At 38.7% G+C, this 13,482-nt stretch overlaps 2 protein-coding genes across 4 annotated transcripts in view; both read right to left on the bottom strand.

Annotated features, from left to right (window-relative positions):
• helz (helicase with zinc finger) overlaps positions 1-7,200 on the bottom strand; it is a 30,381-nt gene extending 23,181 nt beyond the window's left edge. For all 3 annotated transcript variants that reach the window (XM_089006169.1, XM_089006171.1, XM_089006170.1), the window contains exons 1-9: positions 7,168-7,200; positions 4,644-4,874; positions 3,953-3,989; positions 2,635-2,759; positions 1,796-1,852; positions 1,457-1,508; positions 1,293-1,368; positions 732-930; positions 12-119 (exon numbers count right to left, since the gene is read on the bottom strand). In XM_089006169.1, coding sequence (XP_088862295.1) covers positions 12-119; positions 732-930; positions 1,293-1,368; positions 1,457-1,508; positions 1,796-1,852; positions 2,635-2,759; positions 3,953-3,989; positions 4,644-4,856 — 867 coding nt within the window. In that variant the 5' untranslated portion in view covers positions 4,857-4,874; positions 7,168-7,200. The remainder of the gene's footprint in view (positions 1-11; positions 120-731; positions 931-1,292; positions 1,369-1,456; positions 1,509-1,795; positions 1,853-2,634; positions 2,760-3,952; positions 3,990-4,643; positions 4,875-7,167) is intronic.
• A 412-nt stretch (positions 7,201-7,612) lies between these two features.
• Positions 7,613-12,104, bottom strand: psmd12 (proteasome 26S subunit, non-ATPase 12). Its single transcript, XM_089007020.1, has 11 exons — positions 11,905-12,104; positions 11,459-11,518; positions 11,202-11,330; positions 10,931-11,038; positions 10,407-10,511; positions 10,165-10,314; positions 9,758-9,892; positions 9,555-9,667; positions 8,897-9,071; positions 8,500-8,577; positions 7,613-8,415 (listed from the first exon to the last, which is right to left on the bottom strand). The coding sequence occupies exons 1-11, from the start codon at positions 12,010-12,012 to the stop codon at positions 8,206-8,208; spliced, it is 1,371 nt and encodes a 456-aa protein (XP_088863146.1). The 5' UTR covers positions 12,013-12,104; the 3' UTR covers positions 7,613-8,205.
• Positions 12,105-13,482: the final 1,378 nt, after the last annotated feature.

Here is a 13,482-nt window from a genome sequence, read left to right as displayed (position 1 = left end):
TTTCTTCCTACCTTGCAGAGAAGTGTGAAGGTCCAAGATTGGAAGGATTTTTTGGTGGTAACAGTGAGAGAGAGGCTAGTGCTGGTTTCAACGTTGACCCCTTCTAAACAGTCGCTAAGCTGGAAAGAGGAAAATAGGTGAAATGCCAACAGCATTTGAAACCCCTAACAAAAACAATTGTTACTTCTACAGATTAAATAACTTTGAAAAAATAATTATCCAACACTCACTTTTAATTAAAACTTGATTTTTGATTAAAACATTTGCTTAAAAGTGCTTTTTATAACCTGTAGTAAGACGTATTTGTAATGCATGTTTGACATTTGTTATTTATTGCTCAAAGGCTCGTGTCAATGAACTCTGGTCAGTTTGCAACAATTACAAACATGCTATGCACTATAAGCAGTTTTATCAGATTTAAATATGAAGGCGTGTAGCTATACTGATCCATGCACACCAAATCCAGCAGACATTTAAACAGCTTCTTCCCCCAAGCCATTATCTCTCTAAACAGTAACCCAAATAGAACTGTATAGTGCCTCAATTTTTCTTATATTAGTCCAGCGTGTTCAATCGGAGACAAATTCCTTGTGTGTTCTACATACTTGGCAATAAAGATGATTCTGATTCACTGCATAAGATAGATCGGTGGACACATCCTTTACCTCACTAGACACAGTAGACTGTGAATAACGTACTCTCTGGTGTTTTCTATTAAGCAAGTCACATACCACTTTCTCTGGGGAGAGAGAGTTCATCCACTTCTCTATTAGAGTTTCCATGTAATTTTCAGTGAAGTGTTTGCTTTCTTGCTGTTGTTTGAGACGGATGAGGCGTGACGCGTATCGTTTCTGCCATTCCATCAGCTCCTCCTGCGAGTGTGCTGACGTACACTGCGCCCCATACCGACACAGACCCTGCTCTAGGTACCTAAAGGAAAAGTGAAGAATTTTGTTGGTTGCTAGTTTTTTTTTATCCTTCAATTAAACAACCTTTAACTGTGAAACTGTTCAGTATAGATAAAGGCAGCATCACTCTCTTTCGTATCCTGGTTCAACATGACATAATGGACCCAGAGAGATAATAAGTAGCATTCAAAGACCAATTTATAGACATTTTAACCTCAGCGACATGTGCTATTCATATTAAGTTGACTCAACATTACTAAATGATTTTTATTCATAACAAAGTGGTATATATAACATTGCTCTGATATTTGTAAACTCCTCATCCAAACTCAACACATTGCACAGCTTCAAACCGGTCATTTATTATTATTTTTTCCCCCCCACCTTTTACAGAGGGTGTACTCCTCACTGCTGGTGACTCCTCGGGGTGGCGGCCTAAACTGCCAGCCATCTTGGACCTCTGTCAGGGCACATAAAGTCAAATCGTCACAGACGCTGAATGAAAATCTTTTGGGGAACATCAAAGTGGGATGCAATTTTTTGCCTACCCTCCTCCTGGTCATCTGTGTATTCTGGTGCCATCACACTCTTCTTTATCGCCTGACAGACAAAAGATGGGGTAATGGGAAGGCGGACACATGGAAAATTATTGTGTCATTGCTCTTCATACAGTATAACCCAATAAGCAGTTTGACTACTACAATTACAAGAGTATCACATATAATTTCCAAAAAAAGCCACAAACTAGACTGAGGGGAAATACATAGTGAGAAAAATACCATAATGAGTCCAGCCTGAAGCATTGAGTAATTAATGCCTGACAAAGGGCATGAAGGAAAAAAAGCGAGCAACAATGCCAATGTGTTGTGTGACGACTTAATACTGACCTCTATTTCTGAAAACAGAATTTTTAATCTGGATATATCTTTTGCAACAATTCCATTCTGCGGAAAAAAAGATGAAAGAAATTTCATTACAACAATGATTTGTAACATGAATGATTGAAGGACGTTTTGGTTTTGAGTGGAGGAAAAAGAAACATTTCCTCACTACAAACATCAGCTGCTTGAATAATTACATAAATTCAAGACAGTGTGAGATTAAAATGTCAACATGATTCAGAATATGATATGACATCATTCACTACTGCTGAAAGGCACTCCACACATTCTGACACCTCAATTATTTTCCATGTAAAATGAAAACACATCATGACCCCCAGCATTACTGTGAAACAAGCAAGATGAACGCTACCTCTTGCTTAAAAACATTATGGTCGCCCTCACCCCCATAAAGTGGACTTTGTTTCTTAGCAAACATTCTACTGTTTAGAGAATTGCATTACAATGAGATGCTGCATTGCCATAACACTGATTTTAAAACAAACTGTTTTGTATTCAAAATACAATGTGAGTATTTGTTTTTGTTGGATGTTTGAGTTTTAGTCAGGGAAAGCAGAATCACATATACTTCAAGTTTGTCCCACAAGCAGCATGGTGCATTCAGGATACACTTACTTTCACAAAATCAGGAACTTGTAAATGCATTGCAGCATGTTGAACATTCATCTTTTATCTTCGATGCTAATGTTTTAAAGCTCGGGAGTAGCCACATTTTAAATCAAGCTTTAATTTAAATAAATTGTCCAGCCCAAATTTGCAGTGTATTTTTATCTTGACCAAAGGTGACTTTGCTCATACAAGTCAATACTATCCATTCAACATACCATTGGCTCTCCAAACAATGTTTTAGAAAGGATGCTGGCCACACCCTGCAGGCTGCCATCCAACTGCATGGAGGACAAGATGGCCCGGAGCAAACCGTCTCCCCCAGCCCTTTCTTCTGCCAAGACTAGGTTAGAAAGAAAGGGAAGAACATAGGGCCTAGTCACAAAAAAAGCGTACAATAGTCATACACACAACTTGCATATATCATATATGTAAAGCAACTTTTTAACACAAACAATAATTTCATGAACTATGCGGAGTTTCTCAACACTTGTCAAATCCCTGTGACCCCGAAGGACTTTGCCATGGTTACGGATGCCATCCGAAGTGGCGTCATAAGCCTGTTCAAAGGTCATTCCGCTTCTCCTGACAGACCACCGCCAATTCCAGTGACAGAAACTCTGGGGAAACTCTGTAGCGACTGTATCCTGTGACTGTAAAGTGACCTTGAGAGTTTTGAAAGGTGCTTATAAGTGAAATGTATTATTATTACTGTATCTATTAGATAGATAGCTATCTTTCTATCTGAGTTACTTCCAGGTTGAGTGAACGCTGGCGCTGCCACTGCTCACCCACAGAAAAGCTAATCCTGTGACTGTAAAGTGACCTTGAGAGTTTTGAAAGGCGCTTAGAAATGAAATGTATTATTATGATTATATATACATGTATGTGCGAAATCACAGTCATATTAATGACCCGTGCAAGTTTTCTTTCTATACGTCATCGCCGCTTGCTCTGCAAAATGTGTCAAAATGCAAAGTCAAACAGTTAAATGACAGAGTGGCCAATTAAAGACGCCTGTCAATAATCAGGTCAAAGTGTGCCTTCTAAGCTTATGTAGAACAGTATTCTTTACCATTCATCCATTTTCTGAACCGCTTTATTGTCACTAACGTTGCAGTGGTGCTGGCATGCTGGCTGGAGCCCATCTCAGCTGTCTTCAGGCAGTAGATGGGGGACACCTTGAACTGGTTGCCAGCCAAGCGCAAGGTACACAGAGAAACTATTCACACTCACACTTAAAGACAATTTATAGTTCTCAATCTGCACTCACACTCAAAGATTTTTTTTTTAATCAGCCTGCTATGCATATTTTTGGAATCCGGGAAGACTTCATTCATTCATCATTAAAATGGCAGGGCTTGTGACATCACAGAAGGTTTTTTTTTTGCAGCGCAGCTGCATGTTTCAGCTTTGTTGCTCTTGACAGGTTTTCACAAGCGGTATTGAACATCCTTATTGATAAATTAATCACATCTTGAGCTCAGAATCCTCAGAGTTTTATATACTGTATAAAGGTCAATGTATAACACTTACCATGCTTGCAGTCTTGATCTGCTTCATCATATTTTTTCTGTAGGGAAATAAAGAAGAAATTGAACAAACAGGCACAACAAAGAAGAAATTGAAAAACGGCGACAACAAATATGTTTAAGATGTGTCGGGGTCAAAGCTTCACAGATGTTCATGGGATCACGATGGAGATAATGCTATCACGATAAATCTTAAGTAGTGTCCATAATTGTATCGCATATAATTTTACTGCTTTGAGAAGAGAACATTTAGGGTTAAATGCTTATTTCTCTCATTCAACCTTCTCGTTACTTAAGTGAAAGAGTGATTTGAAAATCAACATCTTCATTTATTGTCTTTTTAAAACCTGGAAACAAAAACAGTTGATTTCCCTGATGGTTAAAAGTATTGGTATTTTCCAAAGCAAGTCTTATCCCCTCCACATAGTTATCTTTAACAACTCTCACATATCTTCAGAGACAGTCATCACATATATGACAGTAATATGCATGTTTGTTTTCATTTGTCTGTTTTATGTAGGAGGAAAATGGAGTAACCAGAGAAAGCTAACATGGAGACCTTTCAATCTCCAGACACGTGAGCAGTTTCACAACCAGAAACATTCAAATGCATGGCTTGTAGTACATGGAAGCGTTCACTCAGGGACCCAATTTCTACACTATGTGACAGAGCAGTGGACCAGTGCTATACACACCAATTGAAGGAACGCAGCAATGCGATAAAGCAAGGCACGGCTGCGGAGGTTTCCGGAAGGCAGGTTTGTTGAGAGCTGGATCCCCGTGGATTGGACTTGGGGAGCAAGGACCGCCAAGGTGTCCGTGCTATGACTGACTACTGCCTCATACTCCCGCCTTACTAATGATCTGCTGGCTTCTTCACATGATTTCTCAGCTCTCCTGTCCGCCATGACTCAGGGACAAAACTTCTGAGAAGTGGAGAGAAAGAAAGAAAACCACATCGACAACAGCACGCATGTGCATATCTATAGGGGCATGCAATGATGAAAACTCTTCACAATTGAACCAGTTGGCTACGTTACCCGGTACCGGAGCACTGAAACTCTTACACTGTACTGAAAATTGGTGACTTTTGTCATATTGACAGTAATAAACGCAAAAGCATTTCATAATCTGTCACCCTTTTCACATTTATTTTTCAATACGTGAACTTTGATAAATACAATTTCATGCATTTAAAACAAACGAGTCAAAGAGGACAGAGCTAAAATAAATAATACATTTAAAAATTAATAATGTAAAAATAATACAAATACATTCATATTAAAGAGCCACTGTATGGCTTTCCGCACAAAAATATCTCAGGAAAGTGTACTTTTAAAGTGACAATACAGGATGCTGTAATAAATGAAGCATCCATTTTTCCATTTTCTGATCGACATATCCTCACAGGGGTCACGGGACTACCGTGGCCTATTTTAGCTGTCTTTGGGCAGTTGTCTTGGGAGAACATACAAAATTCACACAGGTAGGGCATGACCTGGAATCGAATCCTGTAACTCTGCACTGTGAGGCTGACATGTGAACCACTTGCCAATCACAATTGTGAACACAAGTCATGGCACTTGGGCATGATGGAAGAGGAACAAAATAAACTAGCAGTGCATGAAAGAGCTGAGTATTTTCATTAATGTTGCATCATTCGTAAAGAAAGCCTAAAACTTGTTTGATAAACCAGTTGTACTATGTATTTATTCTTTTATTTCACAATAAGGCATCTTTGCTTTAAACCACAGGTGTCACTCACTAGACCGCGGGTGTTTGGGCAGATTAGGGCCAGAAAGTTAATGTATCTAGCTGGTGAAATCTATACCCAATTGTCATTTGTAATCAATAATGTTGAGATTTTGCAATTATTTTGTGACTCCATTGACACCCATTGGAACAATAATTGAACAAACAATAAACAAATCATTGAATGCTTTCTAAACAAGTAATCCATCAGTGTGTATAGGATGATGATTAAACATTTATTCTGTTTTGTTGTTCTCTGAAGGAAGGGAGATGCAATTTTGGATGCTCTAACACACAGGTGTCAAAGTAATGGCCGGGGGCCAAATTCGGCCCGCCACATCATTTTATTGGGCCCGCGAAAGCAAATCAAGCATGTCAAAGTGCCATGATGCTTGCTAAAGTCCGAACCAAAATTTCAAATTGTCCCATGTCAACCACAATAACAGTCATTATTCTCGACTTCAGATTTGAAGACTTGTTTCAAAATCAGTTTGAAGCTAAATTGAGTGATATCTGGTGCACTGTGAGTGCAAAATCTAGGATTCCGGCACACTCATCCGAAACTTCTCTGTCCTCAGCTAACAGCTTTGAACAACTGTATTTCCAGAGAAGACTTTGCATCGTGATTTATGATTGAGTTATTTATACGTATTTAGCATCTATAGCTCATGTGTTTCGTGTATTACGGATGTGTTATGAATGGGCTATATAAACATGAGATCATGATGCTTTTAAGACGTTACAATAACCATTTTGGTGCGATGCCAATGTTTTGGTGCGACATCTGCTTGCACGTGGGATAAAAAAACACTGCACTTGGTTGAACTGATGACCAAGTGAGCTTAATAAATTCGTCATTATAATAAAATTAATAACATCCAAATTTCTCTCGTTGCCTTAATGGTGCGACCTCTTTTCAGAACCAGCCGACATATTTCATCAGATTGAAAAGCCCACTAGAACGTTTATCCTGAGAAGCTATCGGGTGAGGGCTTACTTTTTTCTTTGGTGAGGCAAACTTGTTTTGACTATGACAAACGGCGACGTTCAAAGCCACGAAAATGTCTCCACGGCACCGCGTTTCCACAGCCAAAACTACAATGGCGTTAACAAGGGAACGCAGCATTTGCAGTTTGTTTGCTTTTCATAACGTGCAGTTTTCTCGCTTTTCAGAACGTGAATCTTCCCAGAACCAACATTGAAAGCTCGATTAAAGCGTCGCAGACTACTGGGTTAACGTTAGCAAGCTATGTTGGCTAGCTGGGTTCGCCGTAACAAAATGGGTTCGGGCCTGTGATTCCGCTACGGTATACTGGCGCATGTATATCGATATGACACCACCCTGTTGCCAATACATAAAATACAACCATGTGTTATTTTCCTATCGCTGTGCATTAGCATTTTTTGACACCGGCCTCAAAATAAAAAAGAAAATGAAAGGTTTGAAAATGGGAAGTCAACACTTACCTAGCTTTACTTCTACGCCATCTTGGATCTACTTGTCAGACTCGCGCAAAGGATCATGGGATGGAAGATGATCTGAAGGTTGAAGAGGGTGCGTACATGTTTGGTTTTGTGACATGCATTTGTTCAAAAAGTCGAAGTGTGACTGAGATTTGCGTCCAAGTCAAGGAAAAAAATAAACAAATAACTGGATTCGATATTTTTGGCCATAGGAAAATAAAAATAAGCATGTGTGAGTAGGTTGACAGTAATATTGAGGTTGTAAATAGTATATTTCTTTATATTCCATTCATACATCATTTCAGCTGCCATTGAGCAAGGGACGGTGTACAACCACGGCATATTTCATATTGAACAGCGCCGGTTCTCATAATTTGCTCTAAATTAGTCATTCCCAACCATTGTGCTGCAGCATAATTCTGAAAAAAGAACACCAGGGGAAACAAGGAAGTATTTCAATTTCATTTAATTGATACAAAAAGCATCACATACAACACAATTCTAACTATCTCCGTGTTCGTCCATCACTGCCAGTACCATAATGTGACAAGCAGACCAAGCAGACAACAAGAAAAACATTGTGTTGTCTTATTGAAATCAAATTTGCGAGTGAAACGAGACAAGATCATTATTTCAGGCGACATTTTCTAAAATAAAAGATGTGCATGGTTCCAAAGTTGGGAAGCATTGCTCTCATTGAACCAACATGTTTTTGCATTTAACTGGAATATTCATGAAATTTCTATTATTTAGTTCGTAACTTGGTCATTAGTATTGAAAGGGTTGTCATGAAATACTATATCACACATTTGTTACAGTTTCTTAGATTGTAATTTATTTTTGTCAAATACAGCAGTAAATAATTGGTCAAGGCTCTAACAATTCAAGATGAAGTGACTGGGTCGCAAGAAAGTGTGACAGGAACACAGAAAGTGTGACAGGAACACAATGGTCCTGTATCTGTTTTTAATAGACAAAACTCGACTCAGTTGTGTTTGTAACACAACACATTAAAAACACAACAAAAACTATGATGTTGTTTCACTGCAGATTGTGGATCATTTCCTCTTTGGCGATAAGATGTGTTGTCTTATTGACCAGCGACATAAGGGAGTTGAGTTTTTGTGACCAGTCATTGAGGAGATCGTTTGGATCTTTGGGCCTCTGGAAGTTGATGATTCCTGCCAGGCGGTCCACTTTGGCGTAGATGGTCTTGTTCACAACGAGGCTGGAGAGAAACTCCTCGGATTCCTGAAGAATATAACATGTCTCATTTTTCCTCACGGCAAACTTGATTTGAAAAGGCTACCCCAACAGACGTCAATCAGTCCTTACGTCGATGGAGAGGTCAAGGAGGCCAGCCATCCTCTTCATTGTGATTCTGGTGTAATATTTGGCCATTATTCTTATGTTCTGTGGAAATAGAGAACCAACTGTTGTACACTGCAATAAACCTATACTTATTTTCTGCTGATGTTATTTACACTGTGCTTTGTCTCTTATTTGGAGAACTGGATGACCAAGATGGGAAAAAAAAAAACAAGTGCTAAGGAATACATCAAAATCAAAGTTTCATTCATTCCAAGTTTGTTTTAAGACAATTATAACTTCTGTTCTGGTATCTATTTTTCTCGGCTTCACTGGATTTAAAGGCTAATGCTTAATGTGTATTGCTAACACAACAAATGACAATATCAGAGATTCAACCAATATCTCTAAATCTCAAACTTACATGCTCCACCACTCTGTTCTTCAAATCCTTCCATCGTTTCTCCCCCTCCTCAGAATACAAAAAGACATCAGTGGCAGGGCTCCCGAGTGAGCCTTCTCGCAGCTCCTTCCCATAATCCTCCACCAGGGCAGCCCAGCGCATAAGCTCCATAGTGGTGAATTGCTTTAGAAGCTCCCTGGGGATTAATCACAAGTAAATGGACCACTGATATCACTGAAGACATCCACAAATATTCACAGTAGGTCTGTTACTGAATGATTTTAGAGTTGATTTTTCCACCATTTAGTCAATTAACAGAAAAAAATACATCAAAATACACATAAATATGTGTATACATATACATATACACATATATATATATATATACACATGTGTATGTATGTACACACATACATACACACACATATAAATACACACATTCACATACACACTTATACATACATACACATACATATATATGCGGCGTATACATACACATGTACACCCACACACCCACACACCCACACACACACACACACACACACACACACACACACACACACACACACACACACACACACATCTTTTCAGATTGTTATTAAGGGCATGATGTAAAATGTGGAAAAAGGGAAGTACTCTGAATACTTTCTACTTGCTGTGTATACATCAGGAAACTTACTTGTACTTAGGAATCTCTTCCAATTTCTTATCTGCACTGATTCTGTGTACGAGGTCAGACTGTTCATTGTCATACGGGGCGAGAATCACATACAGCACGACACTCTTCAGGGCCTAAAACACATTCACATTTTGTGCAGACATTTGTTCATAAAAATGGAACAGTCATCAAGACGAAATACATTTCCTGAAAAGCAGATGTACCTGCTGCCACTTGCTGCTGTCTTCCAAGATGCAAGGGGTATCATAAATGGCCCGATAGTGTTTACAGATAGACAAATAGGACCCTTCATGCTGGTCCACCTGAATCATTAGGTTGTAGTACTTCAGCTTCAATTCCTAAATTGCTCAAGAAAAAGATAGTTTTCCGTGAAACCCTCATCCATTCATTCATTCATTTAGTCAAATAAGTTTCCTCATTGGGGTTGTATTTCATCTGGAGTTTATTCCAGACGTTTGAGAAAGACTTTGTGATGAGTCATTAATAAATTCCATTTATTTAATCAAACTCTTTTTAAAACACACAAACAAAAAAAACACACCTTATATCATTCTTTGTATTGGACAAAATATACGGCTTTTTTAAATCCATGATTGTGTCAGTGTCCTACCTCACTGCCCTCCTCCTGGAAGAATTTGGTGTTGATCTTCTTGCTAATGATCTGTGTGCGAATGTAATCCTTGACAGCAACACAAAGCCTCATCTGTTCCAAAATGAACTCCACCTTTTCTTTTTTCTCCATTGAGCCATACGTTTCAACCTGGGGTTTAAAGGAAAAAAATACATTGATTAGGCCCAAATAAATTTGACAATTATCACCAAAGTAGTAAAAACCTATAATTAGTCTCTTACCTGCAGCTCCTGTAGAATGGATGCCGCCTCTTTCACATCTCCACTTTGTTCCTTAATATTAGCTAAGGTCTTCGTGAGCCTGGCACGCTCAATCTCGACATAGATCTGGAAGGGGGCATTATAAAACTCAGCAAAGCAGCAAAACCAACTCTTTAAAACATTATACAAAAACATCTGAAATATTCAAGGTTGTCAGAGTAGACGAGTGTAGACGAAGTTAATGTTCATATTGGCTTTTCATTTCAGCAATGGTTATATGGAGCCTTGACCGACAAATCGTTTTTGTCCTCTTACTTAAATGATAATGTTGTAATATTTAGGATAAAAGATTTATTTAGAGTTTAAACTTTTAATAAAGACCACTACTAACATTTTTAGGGGGACAGGAAGTTACTCATCAATTTTTGCTATTGGCATTCGAGCTTGGTCAGTAGTAAGGGTTCCTTTAAAGCTTTAGATGACACTTTCAATTCGTTCAAATCAGATACACTACAATCCATATGAGTATTTGACACATAGCAAACCTTTCCAGCAGTCACTGTGCGAAGCGTGTCAATTAGCCTCAACTTGATGGTCAAATCCGTCACAGAGTCAACATACTTGTAACATTCTTGGACCATTTTTGCAACAGCCTAATAAAAGAAATACCACAACACATTCAGGTTTTTATTACAGGTTTGATAAACATTGTGAGCACTAAACAATGTCTGGAAATAATTGTGAACATTTTAGGGGAAAAAACATGGTTGAATGACTAACTGGTAGAAAAGGACTGATAGAAAAATAATGTCTGACCTGCTTCAACTGACTCCTCCTTTTGGAAAGTAGCATGATATTTTCATTTAGGGCATCCCAATCTTTTGCTGCGTAACAAATCTGGACCACGGCTACAAGGATTCTCGAGGTCGACACCATGTCAGACGCCTTGATAGAAAATGAAATCGAGGGTAAGGGGGTGCACAAAATTGATCAGCACAAAAAAACCCAACCTCCATTTAAATAACAAGTGCGATACAGCGAACAGTAAAACTAGGGTCAACAATCAGACTTACCGTTCTAGTTTGCTTCTCTAATGATAACAAGCTTTCAACTGCTTCTTGAAGCTTTCCTTCCTGGTGAAGAAAACGCAGACTTTACACCACACACTTGCACACTTTTAACATTTGCTACACTTAAAACATTTGGACAGGCGTGAGCTTTTATGCAGACAAATACGTTTGTTGGAAACCGGTATTCTGTTGAGAAACGCACGGACGGCTTCGTCTGTTAGCATGCTAAGAAGTTTCGTTTTACAAACTCACAGAAAGCACAAAGATAAATACAGAGAGATACAGAGATGTTACAAAATTTGACATTTTAAGAACTATAACCTTTTTGTTTCAACGTATGTGGCTCGGCTTGTGGGGTTGTATTTTTCAGAAGCGTAACACAAGCTCAACAGCTAGATTAGTTTTGGCACCATGACTCAGCCGATGGGGCCTCTTTGACGACCACTTACTTTAGCCATCTTCTCACATTCGGGGAGACGTTGATCCACAGTTGAGCTGTAGTCGATCTCCATCTTTACAATCTTTCCATCGGATCTTTCCGATCGTTCCTCTGACATGTTTGCGGCGTCTCGTCAACGATAACGTACAATGATTATGCTGCACGCCAGGCTTCTGCAAGTATTTTGCCTGTCAATCGAACGCAACTGGAAATTGACCAATCAGTGCGAGCGTGTTAAGGGTGTTCAGCACGCCTGAAGGACCGTAAAAAGACCCGTTATGTACGTCAGTATTATGCCTGTTGCGACGTTAGTCAACAATATACATATTTTTTGCCTCAGATGTATACTTACAAGCGCAAAAAGATTTTCGCAGCAAATATGATAAGTAATAATTAAGCCGTGTTCAGACATTTGCGATGACGGTACTATATAAATTACAATACAGACATTAATGTGGATGCGTTGTCATATTTACTTAACGAATAAAAAATGAATTGACCATTTTCAATTTGCATATAGCTACACGCGTGTTTGTAGTAGTTGTTGTTGTGTTTGTATGTATAATAATTAATCAACTACAGTGATCAGTAGCACGACAGTAGTCCCTCGTTTGCGTAAATGGGTACCAGGACCACCCGTGATAGAGAAAAATCCGTGAAGTAGGGTTTAGCCCACCATGTTTAGACAATTAACTAATTCTCTGCCATCCACAAATTTATTCGAGAATTGAAAATAGGAGAGCGCCATTCCCAAATTTGTTCAGGTTTTGTTTTTTCTTGTTTGGGTGCCGATAAATCTTCTGGTCATGTTTTTCCTTTCCACAAGGGGCAGCATTTCCATTTTTTCAATGTTAGCGCTTTGTTCCAGCTTCAGCTGTTGATCAAGCTCTATATAAAACAATATGTATGTATTACATTATTTTTTTCTGATGAAAGAAGAGAGACTAGGGTTGAATGGATGAATAACTAGTTTTCAAATAACTAGTTTTCAAATCAAGAATAATGATTGTTATTGTGGTTTACATATGACAATTTGCAATTTTGGTTTGTACTTTAGCAAGCATCATGGCACTTGACATGTTTGAATTGCTTTCGCGGGCCGAATAAAATGATGTGTTGGGTCAGATTATGCACCCGAGCATTGACTTTGACACCTTTGCTCGCGACAATATACTGTATTATCAAATAATAAAATAGATTAAGAATATATATGTTGCACATGCGCAACTAATTTGTCCATAAAATCGTTTTTTTGGTAATAGATGGTGAAGAAATGAGTGGTCGTGTGTGCTCCCCTACAATCACAGATGAAAAATTGAGGCCCTTTACAGCATTTACGTTACCCACCCTTGCAATATAGTGTAAACTTTTCCCCATATTGGAACCATTGGCAGAGTTTGATATCTGCAGTTTTGCATGACTTAGAATTGACAACATCGAGACCAATCGACTCAAGAATTCCTTTTTTTTCAAGGGGCGGGGGGCGAACTCTCTCAACACTCTTATTTTGAAGCTCAAATCTGTAATATTTCCGGCAATGCTTTCCTGTGAGCTTGTTACTGACTCCTGACTCTTCAAGGAGGGGACA

The sequence above is a fragment of the Hippocampus bargibanti genome, linkage group LG10 (assembly GCF_051943395.1).
Source record: "Hippocampus bargibanti isolate YZ-2025 linkage group LG10, ASM5194339v1, whole genome shotgun sequence".
NCBI lineage: Eukaryota > Metazoa > Chordata > Actinopteri > Syngnathiformes > Syngnathidae > Hippocampus > Hippocampus bargibanti.
The sequence above is the reverse complement of the archived record's forward strand: the minus strand, read 5'-3'. Positions and strand labels throughout refer to the sequence as shown.

Bases quoted from the DNA above. Each gene is read 5' to 3' on its own strand.
- psmd12 (XM_089007020.1), bottom strand. From the start codon at position 12,012: ATGTCAGAGGAACGATCGGAAAGATCCGATGGAAAGATTGTAAAGATG. The intron at 10,512-10,930 runs GTTTGCTATGTG...GCCCCCTTCCAG, and splicing joins GCACAGTGACTGCTGGAAAG to ATCTATGTCGAGATTGAGCG. The intron at 9,072-9,554 runs GTAAGTTTCCTG...ATTAATCCCCAG, and splicing joins GAAGAGATTCCTAAGTACAA to GGAGCTTCTAAAGCAATTCA.